This window comes from Bacillus rossius (genome assembly GCF_032445375.1).
Source record: "Bacillus rossius redtenbacheri isolate Brsri chromosome 4 unlocalized genomic scaffold, Brsri_v3 Brsri_v3_scf4_2, whole genome shotgun sequence".
NCBI lineage: Eukaryota > Metazoa > Arthropoda > Insecta > Phasmatodea > Bacillidae > Bacillus > Bacillus rossius.
In genome coordinates, this window is record NW_026962011.1 from 38,389,326 (window position 1) to 38,414,840 (window position 25,515).

Here is a 25,515-nt window from a genome sequence, read left to right on the forward strand (position 1 = left end):
AAAATATACAAAAATTTCTTCCAGTGTAAATTCGTTAGGCGGGGACAGATTTTTGGATTAGTGGGATTCGAACTAGCAGAAGTCCACCGAGTTATTTATGACCTTCATGTGGGGACTCAGGTCGGCGACCATCCTCACATTCCAGGTGATAGATTTTGGGTGCGCGGAGCTGGGGTTCTTCCCCTACCTGAAGAACGTGGCGGGCGTGGAGGAGATGCTGGAGGTGGACGTGGACCGAGAGCTCCTGAGGCACTACAAGTGCCGGGCGGCGCCCCTCACCTCCGACTACCTCAAGAAGAGGCACGACCCCCTCGCCGTCCACGTGCTGGTCGGCAGCGTAGCGGAGCAGGACTCCCGCCTCCGGGGCTCCGACGCAGTCGTCTGCATCGAGCTGTGAGCCGAGTCCCCTCGTCCGTTCTTATTTATTCATTTCATTGTCTTATTTTTTAAGTGGCGAAGTTAAGACAGGGGTGCCCACAAGGGGGGGGTAACGACGCAGACTGTGTCATTAAAATTTCGGGGGGGGGGGGGGGGGTTGTTTAAATACGAGAAAAATGTATATATTATTTACATAATTATAGCTTCTAATGTGAAAATACGTTTCTGGTGCTTTGATAATTGAAAGGGATCTTGTAAATCAAATTGGAAACCCCGCACTTTCCTCAACAAAAGCAGTTTGTCATCTGTCGGTTCAGGATGGAAATATTACCTGATATGACCAAAATTATTATTAGAAAACCAGTTTTAATTAATGCAAAATGTGATAAAATATAATACTAAAAAAGTATAATATTATAAAATAATTGAGTAAATCATTGAGAAAATAGCATAAAAAATTTGGGGGGGGGGGGGGGCCATAATTAGGTTAGGGGGGGGGGGGTGAGTCATAGTGTTTGGGGGGGTGGGCACCTCTGGTTAAGGCGTGCCACCTCGTATTAAGGCTGATAACTGCATGTTTGGATTTGATGGCGGTGGGTGACTGGATGTGGGTGTTGATACTCAGTGGGTGAAGCTTGTTCATTCGCTATACTTAACCACAAACATCTTTACTGAGTTGGTACTTGCCAGATTACCTTCATAAAAACTATAACCAAAAAAAAAAAAAATCTTTATTAATTCAATAAAATAAAAAAAACAAAATCACTAGCAAATATGAAAATAACAGCAAATCAGCACATAAGACAAACATGATTCACCTAACACGTAAGATATTAAAGATATATATTTTTAAAAGGGTGTTTAATTTATGGTATGTAACAGTTTTAACTGTTTAAAATTTTTTTTTAAAGACATAATACATTTAAATAACAGCTAACCAAGACATAAAAACAATTTTAAAAAAATACTAATACATTTTCTTATAATAAATCATACGTATACACACACATTCACACATATTCAATCACACATTACTGATAACACAGCTAAACCTGCCTTAAAGTTAGAAACTGTCATTATCACTATCTGGAGCCATCTAGAGATTGAGGGGGGGGGGGAGGGGGGGGCAAAATTTCCGGGGCCCCAGTAAAGATTTGTGATATTTTTCAATGCATGAGTTAATTTTGGTGGTATAGAAATCAATAGTAGTCAATTGCTAATGGAATAATGGAAAACCTTGCAAATTATCATTTTTAGAGCTGTGGTCAGTTGGATTTTATCTTAATATATAGTTACATAGAAATTTGTGGATATTGATATTCAATATTGTTCAGCTGTATTGATATAGAGGTTTTCTTAACATAAGATAGTAAGCAGGGCCATCGATAGAAACCAAGGGTCCAGGGGGGAAAATAATATTATCAAAGGGTGCCTCCCCCCCCCCCCCTCCAATTTCTTTAATGTTCAACTTTTTAGACTAGATTGAAAAAAATTCTTAATAACCCTAAATTTACGGGTCATAACTGTAAACATGATCTGCGCGTACCACGCAATTTATTAGGTTTACTGTGTATTCTATAAACAATAGACCTATAATTTCTGGCCTACTATCAGGGTGGGCTCGTACATTAAAGAAAATCTCGAAACTCAAGTGGGTCCTCATGGTGTCCTAGCCTTCTCTGTTGACGGCCCTGTTCAGAAGATAATATTTTCTCTGTAACTTAACTTGAATATAGTCGTGGTGTTTGATTTGTTCAAGTATTGAGCACCTGTACCCCGACACCCTGGAGGCCTTGCCGTACACTGTGTTCGAGTACATACGACCCAGGGTGGCCATCTTCACAACACCAAACTCAGAGTTCAACGTGCTGCTCCCCAACCTGCAAGGGTTCCGGCACGACGACCACAAGTTCGAGTGGACCCGAGAGCAGTTCGCGTGCTGGTACGGTTTGTTTTCCGTTGGATGCAGTGTGTGGTCTCGTTTCCAGGGTACAGCAGTGGAGTGAATATAAAGGCAGAGCATGGGTGAGACTGTGCAGTAGCAAAAATTTGTGGCTCATATCTACTGTATCTACAAACATGTTACCTATCTCCTTGACCAGTCAATTTAAAAGAGTTTTACAGAAAAAAAACCAGTAAACTAAAATTTTTTACAATTTAACACTACTTTAGCAACACAACTCAATATATTCATTGCTACTGCTTAAAAACTTCAGTTTTCATTTTATATTTACTTTTTATTGCTATAAAAGATATCTATAAACACAAAATATTTATAAAACAAGTGCCACAAAGTTTGAAAATACCTTTTATTTCTCATACTTGGGCTCGGAGTTCATTACCACCAGTGTAGGGAAGAAAACATTTTTTTAATTGTGACACATATATCATGACATGCAGTATCTCAAACTTGCTCTGTGTTCATATTCTATCTATTGATGTAAATTTTCTTACTATCTATATATTTTTTTCCTTGAAGATACCACTTTTTAACTAATTCAGCTTTTGAGCTGGATGATGGTTCTATAGCTGTATATATGTTTCATATTCTTTTGGTCATGGTGGTGGAGTACCACAGCATTAGTATCTAAAGGTTGTTCAGCAAAGGTTGTAGTTGTGATGGTTATCATGTTGTTGAACCGTACCTTGCATCTCAACCAATTTTATGGTGTAGGTCAGCGTTGGAAATTTGTTGTTAAACCTCATAATTTTAGTGAAAGTATACAAAAAAAAAAACATTTTTCTTCAAACAGCAAGAAAGTAAATGGCATGAAAACATGCAGTTGATTCCAGCTGCAGAGAGATAGTGAATTTACATAAATAATGGTTGGGTAAGCTCTTTTCAGTGTGCATCGGACAATACAACTGGCGACTATTCTTGGCAGAGAGATATTGTAGCCGTGGCAACTGCAGTAGGCCAGGGAAGACTCAAACTATGTTATGGTTACCTTTCAATAAGAAGAAGATAAGCTGGAAGTAAGGAAAAAAATATGTCACGAGATTATAACCTTTAACTTGCTAGTGTAATACGGTAAAGTCTTAAATCAGTTGCTTTCAGTGATTTTGCCAGATTATCAAACGTTGATATAGTTTTAGTGGGAATACCAAAGAAGAAATAAACATTCAGTAGAATGATATTTAAAACAAGTTAAAATAAACTGTTCTATGGCGAGAAAAACTACTTACGAGTGCTATATATATATATATATATATATATATATATATATATATATATATATATATATATATATATATATATATATATATATATATATATAAAATATCACTTTGCTTTAATCTGAACACTAGCGGCTTGATCAGAGGGTTACAGAATGTACGGAACCAAAGAATACCGAATTAAAGATTGACAGCTGTATAATGTAAAAATTTTAGTAAATGTAGTTTTTTTTAACAAAACTTAAAATATAAATAATTTTTGTGTAGAAAGCCATTGCAGAAATCAATATAGTAATTTAATGGGCAATGAACATTAGCTGTATTTTTTAATTTTTTTTCCCACTACAATTGACCCTGTGTGGTAATCACTGGTAGGGTGAGACACATGCTTCTCTCCTCAGCAAGTCGTGTCGTAAGGGAAGGTAGCTTGTAGAGGAATTGTTTGGAGTTTGCAAGGCAGTGAATTAATTTGTAGATGTGTGGAGGATCTTTATTTATGCACGATTACTGTCTGCCCCGGGTGGCACGATTTGATAGGTCATTTGGAGTGACCTAACAACATTACTGGGAATATGAAGTTTATGTTTTGGGAGCATACTCTACCTCCATTTTGTCAGTTATGCCTAAGTATTGATAACTGTTTTACATCATGCCTGTGCGGCCATTTTTTCACATCAAAGTGTGTACGCTCTTTTCATGCTGTAAACGGCATCTAAAGGCTCACCTAACTAGATGTTTTGGCCACATTATCATTACCATTATTGTGAAATTTGTGTTATTTTCTATTTTCTACTACGAATATTTTATGATAATTTGGGGATCTGGTTGACAGTTAGATCATAAGGGTGTGTGTCTGTTCCTGTGGTAGTTGAAAGTGATGTAACGTTTCAGGGCACACAACCTGACGACCAGGTTCCCTCGGTACAGTGTGAGCTTTGTGGGCATCGCACCAGGTCCGGAGGGCTCCGTCCGGTACGGGTGCTGCTCACAGATGGCAGTGTTCGTCAGGGATAGCTCCGACTTGCCTCAAGGTGTCGAGATTGTTGATCCAAATATCAAGGTATTAAAACATATGCTTAGTTTTTTTTTTTTTGAGAAGGATAATATATTGTACCTTGAAATAACTCAAATTTTTTTTAGAAACAGTCTTATTCTTGAAATAGTGACATAATTTATTCATATTTACACTTGAAAGCTGGTTAATATAACACACATTTTAATTCTGTTGCAGGATGAAAATGTGTATGAGTTGCTAGAGACGTACCTGTATCCCTTTGAAGTGGACACTCGCACAGTGGAGGAAAAAATACGAGACGAAACTATTTACTACATTAGTTCCTACGGCTCAAGTCACATGTACGACACTGAGAACGACGAAGCTCACATACCACTCGATATGCTAATGCCGTTAGTGAAGAAGTGGTGCAGCTCCATCGACAAGTTGAGGTGACGAAATAATGTAGTTGTGACTTGCATGAGGAACTGTTGATTGGCATGACGTACCAACTCCCGCCTCAGGTTAGTTGCTGGCATTCAGGGGGGGTTCAAGGGATTCTGTGTTTGTGTGTGTGAATCCTTGTCTTTTTTGACATTGGTGTCGGAGTTGTGTATTATTTCATTAGAGAATACCTACATTTCTTGGTAGTTTTGAACATGTCATTTAGTTAAATTTAGAAACAATTGTGCAAAAATTGAGTACTTATGTTTATTTTCATTATTCATAAAAATAGCACTGCATGAAATTCTACAAATTTTATCCTAAGCAGCTCTAATTGAGTAGTACATATCTATTAGTTGTTTTCCATTTGGCTCTCGTGACAAAACGGTCATTGTGTAGTTGATCATTTGCCTGAGTTTGATTTCCTGCACGGTCAAACCCAGGTTTTTTGCAAGTTGGAAACATGACGGGAGTTGTTGTGAGTTGGTGGGTTTTCTCGTAGTACTTCCGTTTCTCCCATTCATTCATTGTGTCAATGCTCCAAAGAGTCCAAACTCATCTCATCGTCTCTCGTAGTTAAACCTCGATACATTCATTCTCGCCTTTCTGGGAACATAGAACTAACTCTCCTCATATCATTATTAAATTTCCAAACCAGTGGGGTTAATTCACACGATCACATGGAATTTTCTTTTTGTTAGCACCAGCTAGTCCCAAGGGGATCCATTTTTTCACTTCCTGTTAGTCTGTGACATAGTCTCACTAACTGGCATCTTGTCCAGGTGTGTTAATAATTGAGTTGGTTAGGTCGTGGTGTGCTGCCTTTGATGTTGTGGGAGGCAAACAGGCTGATAATGAGGTATACAAAATTTCTGAAATTGGCGCAGCGGTAAAATGCTAGATACTCATTTTGGGAGAACTCCAGTTCAAATCTTGGTCATTGAAACCCTATCTTTTTTTTTCCAAAGATTTCTTAAATTATTTTGGTCAAATACTGGAATGGTTCTTTACTGTAGGCCATGGCTGATTTCTGCTCCAGTTTCCCTGACTTGTGTCATGTATGTCAGTATGTAATAATCTTGTCAACTTTCTCCTTGGTCATGGACCATAGATGTGTGAGTGAAAGTCCACAGTTGTGTAGAACCATTGTCGACTGCCCCCTTAACTAGAGTGAAATTTGACAACTTTAGCTCCCTCCCAGGAGTAGGTCTACCACATCCACCGTGTCACAGACATCAAACAAACCAAATCAATAAAATTTACAGAGTGCTTAAGTGACTTTACCTCCCCAAAACAGGGCACTGATAAAGACATCAAATTTAGCTAAGTAAAAAAAAAAACTTAAATTAAGGAAGTGGCTGTAAGAACTAGCAAGTAAATAAAAGGAATAAACTTTAACGGTAAATTTATTATGACATTAATTATATCTATTATGTAAACTGTACATTAATATACAATTTTTTAGATGACGCATGAGTTGTAAATCGTTTAACCTTAACAAAAAAAACTAAGCTTTCTGTAATTATACAAACATGAGCTTAAAAATTATACTGGCTGTGTACCGAAGCCAATATTTTACGTAAAGAAACCAAATGGCTACTTCTTAAAATAAAATTACATTTAAAAAGCCTGGGCTTCATTATTTATTAAATTAACCAAAAAAACTTTCCAGCCTGAGTTTTTGTGGGTGGTGCAGGGTGTTTGCATTTGACGCACTTAGACTTGTGAAAACAGTCACGTTGCAAAATAAATAAGTCTGATATTGGCTTATATATATTATATATTGCTTCTGGGAATCTCAAAAAATAAATTATGTGGCAATTTAGTTCAGTTGTCCGTCTTGCACAGTCAGTACAAAATAATCCACTGATTGCAACGGATGTTGGGACACGTTTCTTTTCTTTTCACACTGGTTTAGCTGCCAAATTAAATTGGCTGTACACTGCCCGCAGGATAACTTGATGCTTGGGTGACGTCACGAACGTTCAGAAAGCTTGTAGGGGGGAAGGGAAGCAAGATGGCGTAGTATACACAAACCAAAAACATTGAGTCTATATTATAGGTTAATAAAATCACTTTAAAAAAAAACTGAGAAATTCCAAGTTCTTCGATTGAAAAAAAAAGAGTAGCGTACACAACCAAAAAATATTAACTTACAGTCTATTATTGATTAATAATAATAAAGTCACCAATTTACTCGCTCTTCTCAAGAATTCCAATTCCTTCCATTTCATCTTCGGTAGAGTTCGAATCTTCACTGCTACTGTCTACACCGCCAAGTGTAATTATTATTTTGTCGATTTCAATGTCAAAACGAACATCCCGGCTGTAATACTCCTCTAATTTTTCAACATGATTACAAAATGGAACCCAATCTTCTTTTCCCATGCTCTCAAATTGTTCTTCGCAAAGTCTTTTCACATCATCTATTTTGAAGGACACATTTTTTGATGCAACAATACCCTTAACTTTACCCCATATACCTTCAATGGGATTCAAGTCGGGATGGTAGGGTGGAAGTCGGAGCGGTGTGTGACCGAAACTTTCAAGAATCTGGTCGACGGAATACACTATGTGCCGTGGCTTATTTATCTTAATAAGTTCGTACAATGTTGGCTTCAGCATGTCTTCAGTAAATGAAATTTTGTTTTCTTGCAGCCATTTTTTCATATCATCTTTTGTTGACGAAGATGTTGGCGGTTTGTTTACGCGAACATTGTGATAGGGTGCATTATCCAATACCACGACGCTGTTTGTTGGCATGTTTGGTACGAGTTTTTCCCTAATCCACTTCTCATAATTGGCCTGGTTCATTTGGTTGTGGTAGTCACCAGTAGCTTGATGTGATTTCCACATAACGAGGGCATTTGGCACGAATCCATCTTTACCGCCAGCATGTATCATAATAAGGCGTTGCCCTTTCGCTACTGGCCGAAGGACACCGTTTAATGTTTCATCTGCCCAGCATTTTTGTTGCACATGCGAGGATAACACATACGATTCATCTACATAGATTATATTCCTGTTTTCATTTCTGAAACGCATAATGCTCTGTATATAATTAATTCTTTTCTGCCTGATATCATGCTTTTCGATAAGAACGAGGCGGTGAGATTTCGTTTTACGCCAATGGAAGCCTAACCTTTTCAGAATTTTACAAAGGGTGCTATCTAGGGATGGGACGAATCCACATTTTGGTCGAATCCGAATCCTTGTTCGAATCCTCAGTGTTTGTCATCGAATCTCGAATCCCAGTCCCACACTAAATTTCACATGTTATTAAAAAAAATCACATGTGTATTTATAAAATTATAAAATAAGTGCATAGTGTATACACCTGATATAAAATAGACAAATAACCTCAAAAACCACACACGTAAGTTTCTATCCGTCTAATTCTCTGTTACATTAATCCTTCCTATGTTTTCAATAAAATACGTTTGTATAACAGACACCATTTAAAAAAAATTATTATTTTTTTTCTGCAATGTTATATTATTGAAGGTTGGAAATGATCGAGTAGTTATGCTAATTGACAAAATGCAGCGTAGTTTATCTTATGTTTGTGCTATTTCAGTTACCTTTATAATATTATTTAGGTATACAATTTTCTAGAGCTGGACGAACCTCAGTTCTCTAGTTTCGAACTGAATCGAACCATAGCAAAAAAATTTCGAACCGAGACGAACCAAACCTCATACAGAAATAATTGTTTGGAATTAAAATGAACCGACCACCAGCATTTTGGTCTTTAACTGAATGGTGAGAAAGAAAAGTTCTCCAGCCATATGTAAAATTAAAACATATGGCTTAGCTTTATTAAATTGCAAAACATTTTATAAGTTAAGTTTATGCAATAAATAATGAAGGAAAGAAAACAGTTTAGAGAAAATCATTTTGCATTTAATTTCTTTATATATACTTTTAATACATGAAGAAGTTCCATCTAAATTTCAAAAAGACTAGGTATCTTCCTTTTTCAGTGTACACTAACCTTCATTAAAAAAATATATTATTATAAATATGACGAACATTCAGCATAAGGCCACATAACATTTTTAATAAGTAACACTTTTTAATAGGACATTAAAAAAAAGTCGAATGTGAATTAAGTTACCTATCTACATTACAAAACCCGCTGACTGCAGTTGCTGTTTTCTTGGAAGAATGCTGCTCGTCAGAAGAAACTTTAGACATTTTTTGGGGTGGTTCTGGGTCATCTGGGTCGTCATTATCTTTTCTCCATTTAGAAAACTTCAACGACGTAAGCCTGCTCATCGCAAATCACCTCAAGAACAATAATTTTGTTAACGTAACGTAAGAAGTGTGGTTATAGAAATTTGCGTCGGAAAAAACAGAACACGAGAAATAATGATGGCTGCCGCAACTACGCTAGTCAACTTAGTACCGTAATGTAAAATTGACTGGACCAGTACTTTTAATACACAAGATTAAATTAATATTTTCAGTACCTGACTGTAATTTAAAATAGGTACGTAATTTACGTAATCATTTCCTACCGCATTTGTCTTGTTTTAACTTGATCACGTTAGTTTTGCCGAAATACGAGAGTTCTCGTACATGCGCTTTAGTTTAACGTATGGGTTACGCAATCTTTGGTGATTTTACAACACTTCTCGTACACGCACTATAGTTAAAGGTATAATGTACAATACCTTTGGCATTTGTACGATAGTTTATATTACGTAGTACGAGAAATGCATACAAAAATCTCTAAAGTAAATAAAAAACAAAGCGCGCCTATATGAAGAAAATTCTATGCGAGTTATGCGACAATTAATAATTTTTTTTGTCTGCACTTGAAACTGTTGAGGCGACGATTATGCGATAAAAGTAGGATTATTACATGTAATGTAATTTTGTTGTGCTGTTTTGAGAATGGTCTCAAATGGGGGTTAGAAAATTAGAAAAACGTAATTTTTTTTAAACGAACATTCGGTTTTTCGAATATATTTTATGAGGTTTCGAACCGAACCGAACCGAACGTAAGGGTTCGGTTCGGTTCTAAATTTTCGAACTTCGCCCAGCACTACAATTTTCAATTACTACCTAAAACTCTTAAAAACCCACCTCGAATCCTACCTCGAATCCCACCTCGGATCCTACGAATCCTCGAATCCATAGGATTCGGTATATTCAACGAATCCAAGATTCGAAAATCCCATCCCTAGTGCTATCGCAACCTTGAAACCCTATCTCCATCTTCAACTTCTCTCTAAGCTTTGGCACTGTTGGCGCACATTTTTCTGTGATATAAAAGTTATAAATTATCCTACGAACTACTCCTTCGTCAAACCCATCCAGTTCGTATTTTGAAGACTTTTTTCTTTTCTTGTTGGCGTCTCGAACAATCCTTCACCATCTTCGTTAATGTGTTGACCTTCTTTCTTTATACGTTGTACAGTAGCACGAGAAACTCCCGTTGCTTGCGCCGTGCGCAGTTGCACACGTTCAAGAGGAATAGATAACGACATCACACCATTCCGAGCTTCATTTTCCATAAAATTTAACACATTAAACACTACCTCTCGCGCCTGCGAATGAAGTTTTTTCTGTTTAATTTTAGATAACGTAGGCGGCATTTTTATATTCAGCACGTGGGGTAAAAAACGTTGCAAGAGAACACTTTACAAACAATTACTAGTATTTTATACATTACAACAAAGAACCACTACTGCGAACTTGTTGATAGCTTACGTTTAATACGTTTCAATTTACTATTCTCTCTTTAGCTATAAACATGAAACACGTCACGATAGCACGTAGCGGACTGGTCAATATTTTCATTCAGGGTGGTATGCGAAGTGAAAGTCTCGGAATATGTTCTCTGCGCATGCGCGCTGGGCCTCCCTCCCCTATACACCCCTACCCGCCCCTCCCAGGCAAGGCTACCGTAACGGTCACTCAGGCATCATCTTATTCTGCGGGCAGTGTAAGAGACTTATTTGTTCTTTTGGCAGTACTCCCAGAGTGGCATGCTTGTCTCGCAAGCATTAGCTATTGCCTCGGTAACACAAGACAGGAGAGCATGCCCGCAGAAGGGCGAGCACCAGGCTTGAACGAGAAGCTGATTCCCGTCAGAATCATACACTTGCCTTTCGTGACCACTGTCATTACGCATCACGTAAAATACACGTTAAATAAGCATCACAGCATACTTCCAAGAGGCCACCCTAACTCTGCCCGCTGTCACCGCCTCGTGCCCCGTCGTGTTCACGCGACCGACATCCACACTAGAGTGTCACTCGTGGCTCACACCTTCCCACTCCACAGTACTGCCACGCCCATTTGCGCCGTGTGCACGCCTCAAGTCTGTTGGCAAACTTCATTATGTCCGTACGAAAACTTACACGTAAATATCTTAAACCAATAATATAGTTCCATTCGTATAAAAGTAACATCTAAAATTAAACGACATATTAACATATATACTAAAATACAATATACTTGATTCACATCTGGCCAAATGTTCTCAGAGTTCTTGAGTGGTGTTGGCAACATAATTCTAGAGTCAGTTAAAATCATCGCGTGCAGTATAAGTCCTTTCCTAGAAAGAAATATAAAAATATTTAAGATTTTACAAACTCAGTTAAATTTACAAAAAAAAAAAAAATGTTTAACAAGTGGTGTGCACACCACACCATCAGACTGGCCCCCTGGATGTACCAACACAACACAGGTGTCGTGCTCATGTGGTGAGGAGTCAGAGGGGTGGTGGTGGCCTAGCCCTCACATGTGTGACTGGTGACAGGTGGAAGGCAAGCGAGCCACTGTCTTCACTTATCTTCTGTGCAGGGAAGTCCTGGAGAACTCATGCTGGCAGGTGGTGCAGTCCCGTGGGAAGCTGTGTGTGGTGTACACGCACAGGCGGTGGTCAAACTGGCTGGACAGCGACGATCAAGATGCCGAGGAGGAGGTAGCGATGGCATCAGCGTGCGAGCAGTTGACTCCCGAGCCCGAGCTGCGTGTGCAGGAAGAGACGGCCTGGGATCCTCCCGAGGCACTCGGCGACGTGGACCGGTGTTGGACGCTTGACGCAGCACCCTCCGGTCAGGGTGGCAGGGCAAGCAGTGTTGCTGAGGGAGACTGGGGAAGTAGCGATGGTTGGATGCCTGAGAACATTGTGCAAGAGGGATCATCAGGTGAAGGTGTGTGTGAAACATTTGCGCTTCATGCATCAGAGTGCAGTGTGCTGCGCAGCGAGGAACATTGTCGTGCAGAACAGGATGGTGTAACAACATTATACAGCGGTGACGGTGACGTTTCTGTTCGTTGTGATATTTCCAGTGATAAAAATATTCTTAAACAGTGCCCTGACAATACTTGTGACCAAGGTCTAACAGATGTCTCGAAAGACTGTGATGCTTGTGGTGACAGTTGTGATAGTGCAGTCACGGTGCTGAAGAATGGCCACGTGGCAACCGACGAAACGAGCGTGGACGACAGCGCGCCGGTCATCGAGAGCGGCAGCATCTCGGTCACGCAAGTCTCCGACGTGATCCAAACTGCGGCGGACCTTTCGGGCGGTTACGGGTCGGGCAAGAGTTGCTCGAAGAGGAGCGAGCACGCCGAGCGGGAGTGTGGATTGCCCTGCGCCCAGGGCAAGAGACCGAGTCGCAGCCTGGATGCGGCCTTGGAGGAAGGCTCGACCGTCGACAGCTGCAGCCTGGAGGAGCAGAACGACAGGGCGGCGGACAGCGGCTACCCCAACTCGACGGACATGGACCTGGACCTGACGCCGGAGCAGGTGGACGAGATCTCGACGGAGAACGACGTCCAGCTGACGGGGAACTCCAGCCTGGACGAGGACTCGGAGTACGAGGGGTCGGCATCGGGCAGCGAGGGGGAGGGGGCTCCGGTGCTGCACCTGCCGGGGGAAGTGCTGCTGGACGCGGGGCCCGGGGGCATGGAGAACGGGGACGTGGCCAACAACAACCAGGACGAGGAAGGCAACCACGCGGAGGCTGCAGCCCCTCGCGAGGGAGACGTGGCGGTCGCGGACCTCGCCGCGATGCTGGACCTGGAGAACGAGAACGACCCGGTGGAGGACGAGCCCTTCCCTGACTGGCTGCTGCGTCTCCTGGGCGTGGCCGGGGCGCCCGCGGAGCCGTGGTCCGAGGACGAGGACAGCAGCAGCGTGAGCATGCACGACCCGGAGCCCGGCCCCAGCTCGGCCGGCCTGCCGGGAGCCGCGGCCGACACGGCTCCGTAACGAGACTGGTGGCACGTTCGCACTTTATCTTGCCTTTTCACCACTTGAACAGTTACCATTCATTTGAGTTCCTTTAAAAAAAAAATTTCTTCATATCATTGCTAAGTGAATCTGTTAGTGGTTCTAGCTAGTTTTTTTTTTGACAGTGGTGCTACTGATATATGTAATTTTTCACAATGATTACACTCAAAACAAAATAATTTCATAGTGTATATAATAATAATTTTTTATTTTAAAGTCGAGAGTATTTTTATTTCTCTGAAAAAGAAAACTAATTAGTAGGTCTTCAGACATGCCTATAGCCTGTCAAGGATTTTATCGTACTACTTGAATTTTTGGTCCCTAGGTGCGCAGTTTCCCATTGGTCGTACACATCTTTGTGTCCTGGACTTGTTTTTGATGAGTGTGATTTTTGGTTTGTTTGTGATTCTAGTATGATGGTGTGGACGTTATCAAAGCGGTGGATTGTTACATTAGTTAGATAGGGGATGTTGAAAAGCACCATTTATTTTACTTCGTGTTGTGTGAAAAGTTATTAAATATTCATTCTAGTTATTTTGAGGATGCAACCTAAATACATATTATATACCCATAAAACATTTTTTTTGTGGGAATGTTTTGGAAGTAATTTTAACAGCACTTTAGGAAGAACATTTTTGACAAGTTACCCTTAAAAGCTGTGAAAGTTTAATAATTTTATTATTAAAATAATTATAATTTTTGACAGTTTTTATGCAGTATGAAAATAAATGCCTTATTTTAGATGTTACATCACTGAAATTTTCAATTATAGTTTTGAGATGTATGACTAATGCTATAGCTATAGGATATTTCTTTGTGTGCCAGAGAGACCCTATTTTAACTAATCTTGTCTCCCACTTGCATTATATGCTGACTAATCAGCATTGTGGTACAGTCATGTGTATTATTCGGGTTTCAAGAGAAATTTGAAATAAATTTTTCTAATGTGTAAGGTTGCTTGACTATTAATTGATAAGTCATAAGAGCCAATTTAAACTCAGATACCATTAAATCTTAATTATTTTAAAAATTTTATATCTAAGGTAGAAGTTTTGAAGATTAATATGTTAGGAAGAGAAATTCAGTAATTCAAACTTTAGCACCTAATCTGGCAAGGACTACATTATTTATCTCTACAGGAGTTATTAAAGAAAAGTTTTTATCTGCTGCAATGATTATTTTGGCTTTGTATTTGCACCATGGATGGGTACAGAATCATTCTATAAGATAAATTTTATAAAGAAACTGGGTTTTTAACTTGACTAAGAAGTAGTCCCAATCTTCGTTATACATCAATAGCAAGACTTGTAATTTCAATAAAAATATAGGTACCAGCAAATAGCTAAATCATTTCACAATAAGGAAAATATTATGTTAAATAAAAAATTTAAGAAGGATCATAGTAATGCTAATGACATTAATGTAATTTTCGGTTTAACCAAATTAACAACTAGTTTCACAGGGAGTTGCACTGAACATCACATAAATCTTAGTAAACCTTTTGACAATACAACTTATGATTCCTAATGATACTATCATCCAAATTCAAGTTTGATATTCTCAATCCTTTATTGTGAATAGATATTAACTAGTGCACAAGTACTAGGAATGCAAGTTATTTCATTGAGTCAAGAAGGAATACATTGATGTGTCTAGTCTATAGATAAAAGCAATATTGAGTACTCTCAGCTAAACAGGGTGATGAAGATAAATTGATAGTTGCAAATAAATGTAGCACAAGTAAAGTAGAGAAACAATACTTGGACAAAATTAAGTAAGGCAAGAGGAAAGTAGATTAAATTATCAGACAAATCTAAAGTCTTAAGCAGGATATCTACAGTCTGGGTGCTATTTTTCTAAACACAACACAAACAATTAAACAATTTCACTATTCTACATCAAACCATTGTAGCATCAGTTAAAACCTAGTGGTACTTTTGTTGAAATCCTCTCTAACAAGAATGTTAAGTCATTTGGACAATGAAAAGATCCTTTGAAGCTCGTTTCTGTCTGCAATGTCTGGTAAACTGCAGCCATCGCTGGTAGCTTTGTTGTCTTCAGCCTTGAACTGAAGCAATGCTATGATTCGTATGTCACTTCAAACAACTAGATACAGCTTACAAACTGGTCGTTGAACTAAATGTTTCTGTATTGTGGATTTTTGATATAATTGTTCAACTGCAAAGCGTCTATTAAACATTTTCACAATGCACAATATCCAGGAACTAAATGTTCGGAGTTGTAATACTTATGTCACTGTATAAAAACTTTGTTCATCAAAAGAAATCAAGTACAAAATCCTCAAGGTTTAGCCAAAAAACCATTTTAAAATCTTCTTATAACTTTGGAAATTATTTGGTTAGGCTTTAACATAGTATGTACATAATTAGACATATTCGTGATGGTTCTTTTAATTTCTTTAAGTATGAATTACAATTTAATAGAATAATTAGGATAGCAGATAGCCTATAAAACAAATCTAATGTCCATGAACATTCAAAGAATACTAAATGATCTCAACATAACAAGCTTGTTATGAACCTCTAATGAGAAGTTATGGTGGGAAATTACTTCACAGTGCCACCAGTCACAGTGCTGTGATGTTTGATTCACACTACAGAGAAAATTTTTTAAAGAAAAGTAAATTGTTTATATCCTAAACATGAAAATGTTTTTTTTTTTTGTCTTATTTGAAAAATAAAAATTTTATGGGTGGAATGTTTTGTTGAAACTTAAATTTTCTGTGCTCATGTATTATTATTTTCCCGAGTCTTGAGATCTAAATAGGGATCAAAGGCACTCTTTGAAGAATTAAATTCAAAATTCAGATTTGAGGAAAAGGCGATTCATATTATCACTTCTTTGAACTAGGTAATAGGTATTACATGACTTCGTAAATGAGCCTTATCCATTTAGTTTACTTTGGTCCCCATAAACAGCACATAAAATGTTAAGAGGTGTGGGTCACGGGTTACATTTCAACTCCTGCATGCTTCTGTGGCTCAGTTTGTGAACACAAATGGTTCAGAGCATATCTCACACTTGCCTTATTTAACAGTGCAAGCATAAAAGCTACCTTTACTTTTCATAATTTGCTAATCAAAGTTTGTGTCTTGTAATGATTTATTTTAGTGTTCATTTACAGTTTACCAGCTTTGTAGTAATTATACATCATTTTGTAACATTTGTGCAAGTTGATAGTCAAGTCTCACACTGTAATGGGAAATTTCTGATTTGTCTGTACAATTCCATTGGATGTAAAATTCTTCTGTTTTGTTTATTGTTTTATTTTATCTGGTTTTTGCTGTGTGGGGTGAATTTGACCAACACCCAAAAACTAAGCCGCATTCCTGATGGCTCGTGCGTCATAAGTCATTCCAGCGGCAATATGATTGTGAGCAAACCTTAAATACTTATACTAAGTAGTTTATAAGTTTTTAACTATTATTTGTTTTTGTAGCATAATACGTGTAATTTTTATGCAAATACTTGTTAATGAAATTTTTTGAAACTGTTTTGTACTGTTTTCTGTTCTGTGTTATTAGATTAAATCTGATAATACAGAGCGGCTCTGGCAGGGCCGTAAAGAGAAACTTAAGGGGTTAAGAATAATTTTGTCCCAATTATTTAATACTACAACTTTTTAAACTCCACAATTGAAAAATAATAATACAAAAACTTGTAAACATTACATTGGACATAATGTGATGTGTATGTATCGCATATATTGTAAGATTTCCTATGAGTTTTATTAGCAATCTTGAAACTCGACCCCCTTGCCTTCTTAAAGTCCCTTCACCATCCTCTTTTATGGCTCTGTGGAATGTATTCTTAAATTCAAGGCCAAGATTTTGGGCAAAATATAATTGAAAATGTACTCTGTTAATTGTTGACGCCAACATTTTAGGAATGTGTAGAAAATAGATTTTTATAACCAATTTTGTGAACAATTCATTCTTGCTTATTTAAAGTTTCAACTCAGTAATGTTAATTTTTATTAAAACTACTTTTTTTTTTGTGTGTTAGAGCAAGACTTCAAGCTCTAATTCATTGATTAATTTTTTACTTTACTACACTGATGCCCAATTGCTCTTGAAGTTATGCAATGCTGTAATTTTTGCTGTGCCCCCCAAGAAACTTACGATACACATAAACGTTTATTATTTGGTTCCACTGTGTAAATGCTTAAGCAGTGTTGTACTAATAGACAGGGCCGTCGAAAGAAATTAAGGGCCGGGGGGCAAATAATTTTGTCGGGTTCCCTCCCTATTACTTAGGGATCGTCCATTAATCACGTGAGGCTCGAAAAGGGGGGGGGGGGGGAGAATCACGAAATATCACAAGGGGTGAAGGGGGGTGTAGTGAGATATCACGTGTATTTATTTTTTCGCCCGATTTCTACTAAACCAAAAAGCGACGCGTGACCATGACTCGCCGTAGCCAGACAACAATATCCCCGCCCGCCACAACATGAACCACCCGGCTCGGCTTGCCAGTCGCCAGTAAGACTGTGATTTTGGCGCCGAATACATGTGTAAATCACATATAACCCTTTCCTTTATTATTTTTATGCCAGTGAGAATAAACCTGCAACCTTAATGTGTGTCTGGACATTTTTATCACTGTGGTTAATTTTCCAGGATTAAATTAGATTATACCTATATTTAAAAATAATATTCTGAAATTTTTAAAAATATTTTGTACCAAAAAAATACACGTGATTTAGTGATGGGGGGGGGGGGGGGGGTGGAAAGTCTAAAACCTCACCACAAATCACTAGGGTGGGAGGGGGGGTTAAAAATTTGCAAAAAAAACATCACGTGATTAATGGACGACCCCTTAATAGACAACTCTTCAAACCCCTCGCTATTTAAAAACAAAATTATAAGATGGCAGACCTTTAAGAGATTATAATGCTCTATAAATAAGACAACACTATGTGATTTTTATCTGCATTTTAAGAAACATTTTAAAATGTTTCTCTCAATAAAACATAATTTTTATCCCATTTTACCTTTTCAAATATATGACAAAATCTATTTTTTTAAAACTTAACAATTCGCATAATACTGAACAACTTAAAATATAACATATTTAATTGAAATTAGTTTTTCACACTTTCATTTCATAGAACGTTTCAATAATAGAGTCAAAATACAATGTCCGTGCAAGTCTCGATTTAATGTAAAATGTTACTAGGTCAGTAAATCTTTTTTGAACCATTGTTGATCTGAAGCAATTCTTTATTCTTCTTAACACACTGAAAGATCTTTCTACAGCAGAAACAGGAATTTGCAGAATATGCGCAGTGCAAGAATAGTTTTAGAGACTGCAGAGTATATTTAGATATTTTTGTCTTCTGAATCACTTCTGTTAAGACTGTGAATATTTAGTATGTACCATAAAAATAGTTTTAAGCTACCATATTTATTATCTGCATGTGCAGCGATACACACCACTGTGTCTTACATAAGATTTTGGGAATTTATTCTTACAGGTTTCTTTAATTAATATTCCAAGTGTACTAGAGACAACTGTATTGAAAAAAAAAAAAACACAATTTGTGTGTGTGTATAGACACACACAATGTGATAATGTTTTGCCAACTGTATGTATGTATGTATACGCCCACTGTAATACGCTAAAACTGAATGAACATGGTATACAAATCAAGAACCCAAACTAGTCCTGCATTAGTGGCTGCAATAGAAGCTGTCTTGCAAGCAGATTTGTCATTGGCTCATCAGGTTTTTAACATTCTGCCGCCAAGCGATAACCAAGCTGCCTCCTCATTTAAGATGATACAAAATATCTTACAGATATAAAAAAAAATTTATCTCTCTTGGTACAAAAAAAATATATATATAATGTCCTTGGTAGTCTGTTATCATAACTTTCTTCCAGACAGATTTGTTTGTACGGAGTTACCCTGGCCGCGACTAAATGTTATCTGAGCATATCACATAACTTAAAGTTTCCAGAGTTGTAATTTTCGTCTTGCTTTCAGGATAAATTTAAGCATTAAAAAGTCTTGAAAAGTAACAGGGCCCCAGGGATTATGCCCCCCCCCCCCCCCCCCCCCTTCTCACGGCCTCCCTCTCTCGTGACGGCCCTGTTAATAGAAAATAATGTCTTAGTTGCGAACTGCTAAATAATGTGGTAAAAAAAACTTAATATTCTGACTTCACTTGTTAAATATTGTACAAATATTTCGTAAATTCAGTCTTGCAGCCAAAATATAAATATGTTCACTTATAAGTAGTAAATGTTCGGGAAACACGAGAATATAATAATTATTATTATTTTTTTTAACATAAATCAGAGAGAAATGTGTCAAGATGTTCTTGGTATGTATGATTTCTCAAAATTGGTAAGGTACATAATGAAAGGAGCAGCTGAACTTTGTGAGCAAGTTACTTATTATACAAGGAAACAAAGTGTATTTGGAAATGCATTTATAAGTTAAAAGAAGAACCTTCAAAAAATTTAGTTTAGTTTTACCAAGTTTTGAGACTGGTTTCATTGCATGCTGAAGACACAATAAACAGTTTAAATACAAAATAGTTTTAATCAGAGGTATTAATATATATATATATATATATATATATATATATCAGAACCAGCTAGTTAGAAAAATAGTTCAAAAATAAAAAATGCAGTTTCAATGAAAAATATTAAGAATGAATAAACTAACTTCTCTTATATACTTACTAAGTTTGTGGTTTCACACATTCATGAGTTTCTTTGCTTATGGGTTGATACTAGTGAACTCGTCAACTACAAAAAATTAATGTTTTAGGATTCACTTTGCATCGGCTCTTACTCCACGTAATATGTTTAATATTTTACATAATCAGCTAATAAGAACAGGGTTCAGCAAAAACAGACTTAGTGGACGTTTCTGTTGCAATGAATATTTAAAGTACATCTGAACATCAATTGTAATTTAATTTATCTGGAGAAAGTAAATGATGTGACTCAAACCTAAAAGAAATTACAGAACATAATTTTATTGTGTAGCAAGTATTAATGTGATTTTCTTTCACAGTTCTTAAACCATTAGGAAATGCATAAAAATCAAAGTTCCAATTTTGTATCCAGCAATGATGCTTTAAAATATGGTTCAGTGGAAAAAGTTAAGCAAACCGAGCCTAGTAATAAACTTAGGTAGTATGACATGATTTAAAAGCTATTTGTAGTTAACTGTCAATATTTATTTGAAAGATTGAAGAGGCTTTAAAGAGTAGAGACAGGAACTGAAAGACATCATCTTGGTTTCAATCATTTTTGACCATTATATTTCTGTACAGGGCCGCAACTAAGGGGGGGCAAGCGGGGCATACGCCCCGGGCGCAAAGCTGTGGGGGCGCTGAAATCGCTTGCAATATAATTCCTACTACAACTGGTAAAATGTTTGACGAATGCTGCGAAGATGAAATTTCCAACTTATCAGAGCACAATTTGTTTAGAATAGCTTTGTTAGAGATCATTGATGTAATAGTGAATGCCTTAAAATCCCGGTTTCAGGCTCTTCAAGCAATTAATGACAAGTTTAGCTTTTTAAATGGGAATAACATCTACAAAATGGAAGTTAAAGATTTGAAGACTGCAGCCAAATGGTTGTCTGAAACATACAAAGATGACATCAATGGAGAAGAAATAGTTCAAGAAATGGAAAGTTTTAAACATCACACCTTGGCAGTTGATGACACTATGAAAACAGAATCTGCAACGACACTCTTGAAGCTCATTCACGAACACAGACTTGATGATGGACCATCATCAAGGCTGACCACAGCCATTAAGATATTTCTTACTCTTCCTGTAACAGTTTCTTCAGGCGAAAAAAGTTTCAGCAAATTGAAAATAGTAAAAAATTATTTAAGAAATATTATGCGGCAAGACAGACTGTCGAATTTGAGCATTATTTCCATAGAACACAAGAGAGCATCCTCTATTTGCTATGATTTTATCATTAAAATCTTTGCTGCAAAAAGGTCTCGCAAGTTGAATTTGAATCTTTAAAAAAACATTTATGACGACAATTTAATGAACAATTCTAGTGATTATACGGACTACTTTATGGACATAGTGGGTTCATTAATGGAAGATACAGTAGCACAGAAATTGTTACATGTAGGTATGGAAAATGCTTAAATAGCACAATTTTTCCGTGGGAGGGCCCCCGGACCCCCCGCTTTATGAGTGTGGTATAAGCAAAAAAGGGGGGGGGGGGGGGGGGGGCATGAATCCATTTATGCCCTGGGTGCCAGAGAATCTAGTTGCGGCCCTGTTTCTGTAGATTAATTTTCAAAATTTAACTAATTACTCCTCGTGGTAAACTGGGTTTTGAAGGGAAAGGAATAACTTGAGCGCCAGTCTATGTAATTAATAACTGGCTGTGCACCAGCTCACAGTCAAAGAGCTAGAGGTTCTCAGGGCGAATAATGTGTTCCCCCCGAAAGCTGAGAGGATTTATTATAATCACAATGCGCTACGGGCTTAACCCCGGATGTTAAGCCACCTTTTACTGAATAACAACTCAGCTGGAGATTTAACACACTTTTATTAATGAAACTACTGCTAATAAACCATGCCTCGTGACTACCTGTGGTTATTATTAACACTAACAACACTGGTCAGATACACGCCAAAATATGCTATGTGGTTAAAGAGGCTGATGGTTTGAAATACAAACAAATAGAGCTTTAAGGTTTTAAATAATGATCATGTTGGAGTTGAGTCGAAGTCATAGTCATGATGCTCTGCTTGACAGATGTTGCTGCAGAGAGCTCACACAACGTAAGGCGAAGGCCAGCAGGTGTGCAAACTCCTCTTTCTACCGTGTGTAGGGATGGCAAAACTTTTCATCAGTCTTTCAATATATTGCTTGAATTATATTGATAGGTAATAATAAAATATCTGCCTGAAAATATTGATATTTTCAATATAGGTATCAGTCTAGTATAGTATACAAACTTTTACCCATTCTTTAATTATATTCAATTATTATTATTATTATATGTTTTACATTGAGTTCGCATAGGCTACATCGGTATATAAAGTAATATAAATGTATTACATAATACAAGTTTAGCTCTTCAGAGCAAAAGTGATTACAACATAGTTTTTTTTTAATTATTCAATAGTACCTACATTCGCTATTTTGTTTCGATAGTTTATTCTCCGACGTGTTTATTTTAATTTTAATGATTGTTATTGTTTTGGACTTCAGCAGATGTTAAGCATAAAAGGAGTCAACAAACATGTAGAAAAGGGTATAATGAATAATTTGCCCTTTTCAAAACCTTCAGTCCGCCAGTTTATTTTTTATGCCAAGTTGATTTACAGACAATTTATAATAATTTCTTTTACGTAAAAAATATTGTTTTATCCTCCTCAGACCCTATGTACACTATTATGTACATTAAAAAATAGCTACACTTGAGACCTGAAGGATGTTCTGCCTAACTAAAAAAATATATTATTTGGTTTTAGCCTTCGTAAGCGCATAAATAATACAAAGGTACCCAGATGCATTATATATTTTTATATGGACATAATTTTTTTTTATGTACACTATTCTGTACAATCAGACTCAGCAGTTATTTTATGAAAACTGTCAAATTTTGTTTCACAATACGCAAAATGGAATAAAATATTACTGTTTTAGTGTTGTGTGCTACAAACTAATTTGCATGTCTTGGGTTAGTTTAGTAAACTAACTTAGGTGTAATAGGCATAATGGCCTACAGTTTGAAATAAATTTGAATGAAAATACAACACATAAATTGCAATAAAAATACACTGTTACAGTGTTGCATGCTAGTCCTACAAGTATAACTTGCACTGCATAAATCAATCACAATCTTTTATCAATAACAATAGACGTCAAATATATATTTGCAATTGCATAATAAAACTACAATAAAAGTTGGCTAAATAGATTTTACACACATCACTTGAAGAAAGACATATCAAGAGTTCAGTAAACTAAAACTTGGCGTACAGTTTGGAAGAAATCATAGTTTTTCAATTTTATCTTGAACACTTCATTACTTGGGTGTATGGTAGTCATGCAAACAATTCCTTTCGCGAGTCAGGCAAAGGTGCACTTTGCACTTCTGGCACATGATGTGAGACCTGAATTTACTATTACATTTTGTGTTCTTACATCTCGTAGGCTCTTTCTTCTGGTCATGAATGGGTAAATGGTCAACACTGTCCAGCTGAACATTGGCACTTGGAGCTTTCTCCTTCTTGACCGGTGGAATGTTGACATTCAGTTCTGGCACATCTTCCAAAGAGGGCCGTCCCCTTTTCCTGCCTATTGTTTTGCCAACTTTCAGCAGGCTATCAACTACTTGAAAGCGAAAGGCCAACTGATCTAAAATCTTGTTTTTCGGGATATTGTTTCCCTTGCAGTCACGCTTGTATTCCAGCCAAGCATTTACCATGGCCATGTCCACGGCATGGAATGCCATTCTTAGTGTCCACTTCTTCGAACGAAGACTGATCCTGTAAAAACTCACAAATCTGTCGTACAGATCCACTCCACCCATGACTTGGTTGTAATATTTTACAATTTCAGGTCTACGAACTGGGATATAGGTTTTTGTGGCCTTTTCATACCTGCGCACTTCATCTTCAGCCCCAATACCCAAAAAATTGGAAGCCATTGTGACAGTTCTATTATCCAACCATTTACATAATACTATGTCATGATCAGTACTAACTAGCTCTTAAGATTCTTTTTCATGTTTTTGTCTGATGTGAATGGTGGGTTAGCAAATCTATTTTCACGAGTCGTTCCACCTGCGAAAATATTTTTTGATTTTAGAAGTTGAAGGAGATTGTAGGAAGTAAACCAGTTGTCAAAAAAGAGGATGTGTCCTGGTTGTACCAATCTCTTCGTCAACTTGAGGACTACTGCCAAACCCAGACCAAATTTTTTCTGAATGCCATTGTCAAATCCAGTTGTACTACCTTGATACAGCACAAAGTCATATGCTAAACCAGATGTCCCACAAAGCACGAAATTTTTAATTCCCCATGGATTAGGTTTTCCCTTTACATATTGCTTCACACCAAGTTTCCCAGTGAAGGGAATCATTTGCTCATCTATAGCAATTTCACGCTCAACATGAAGCTGTAAACAACGACTTCGAACAAGATCAAAAATTGGCCTTACTTTCCAAAAAAAGTCAGTGCATCCGTCTGGTTTTTCTAAATTATTTACAAAATGCAAATTTGTTCGTAGTTGGAAAAAACGATCCCTCTTCATATTCTCTTGGAACAATCCCAGACCTAACACAGACTCCCAGTACATGCGGATCCTAGGGAAGTTCAGGCATCTTGTGGCTATGTGAAGTGCAAATAAAATTTCTACTTCAACTGCTGTCGCAGGCTTGAATTTTGTTGCACCTGTTTGAAGCGCATATATATTGGTGAACGTGGCTGCCTTCTCATTAAAGTCCAGTGGTATGTACCTTTGGAAGTACTCGTAGGGCTCTAAAACAGGTTATGGAACTTGAGTTTGAAATTCTGGTGGTTCTCGGGTGGTAAAAATTCCCCTTCGCCATGTTATATTTTGTTTTGCTGTGGTCAACTCCAACATATCTCTAATATGAACATCTTCACCTGCAACCTCTTCTACATTCTGTACATCTAATACTGCATTGTTCTCATCATCCTCTATAACTTCTTCTTCGCTATCTTCATTGACTACAGCTGTTTCGTCAATCACAGTATCATCTTCTCCACTTAACCCTTCAATATCAGACACATCACCACTCTCAATCAAATCTAATATTTGTGATGCAGTTAACTTCTTGGGAGCCATAATCAATCACAATATACTTCTCGTCTCAAGTACACAATAAACAAACATAACCTACAGGCTGCTAAGTGCCAAATGTTACAAATTGCAGCTAAGACCGAATGTACATGATAGTGTACATCATATTTCACTTGTGTCAAATAACAAAAATATATTTTCTGGGATCATAAGCATTATTTAGTTAATAAATCCTATACCTAATAAACCAAATAAACAAAGCCAACAAGTAATAGTTTGAAAAGAATGAGAGAATATTGTTTAGCAAGGAAACAGTGCAACTACAAGGATGTCACTATAGCTGCAAGCACTCAAACAAATGTTGATATATTTTTTTATTTTTTTCCATAGACAGTATCAACAAATGGACTAGCTCAATACATGTACGGTATAGTGTACATTTGGTCTGAATTCATGGAAATTTTTCAAATG

At 37.2% G+C, this 25,515-nt stretch overlaps 1 protein-coding gene and 1 pseudogene across 1 annotated transcript in view; one reads left to right on the plus strand and one right to left on the minus strand.

Annotated features, from left to right (window-relative positions):
* Positions 1–17,185, plus strand: part of LOC134541951 (uncharacterized) — a 19,361-nt gene extending 2,176 nt beyond the window's left edge. Inside the window, exons 2-6 of the mRNA XM_063385708.1 lie at positions 146–393; positions 2,138–2,320; positions 4,447–4,615; positions 4,787–5,001; positions 11,810–17,185. Of these exons, the coding sequence (XP_063241778.1) occupies positions 146–393; positions 2,138–2,320; positions 4,447–4,615; positions 4,787–5,001; positions 11,810–13,226 (2,232 nt within the window). The 3' untranslated portion in view covers positions 13,227–17,185. The remainder of the gene's footprint in view (positions 1–145; positions 394–2,137; positions 2,321–4,446; positions 4,616–4,786; positions 5,002–11,809) is intronic.
* Positions 17,186–23,214: 6,029 nt separating this feature from the next.
* On the minus strand, positions 23,215–25,172 carry LOC134542104 (piggyBac transposable element-derived protein 3-like; annotated as a pseudogene).
* Between the last annotated feature and the right edge of the window lie 343 nt (positions 25,173–25,515).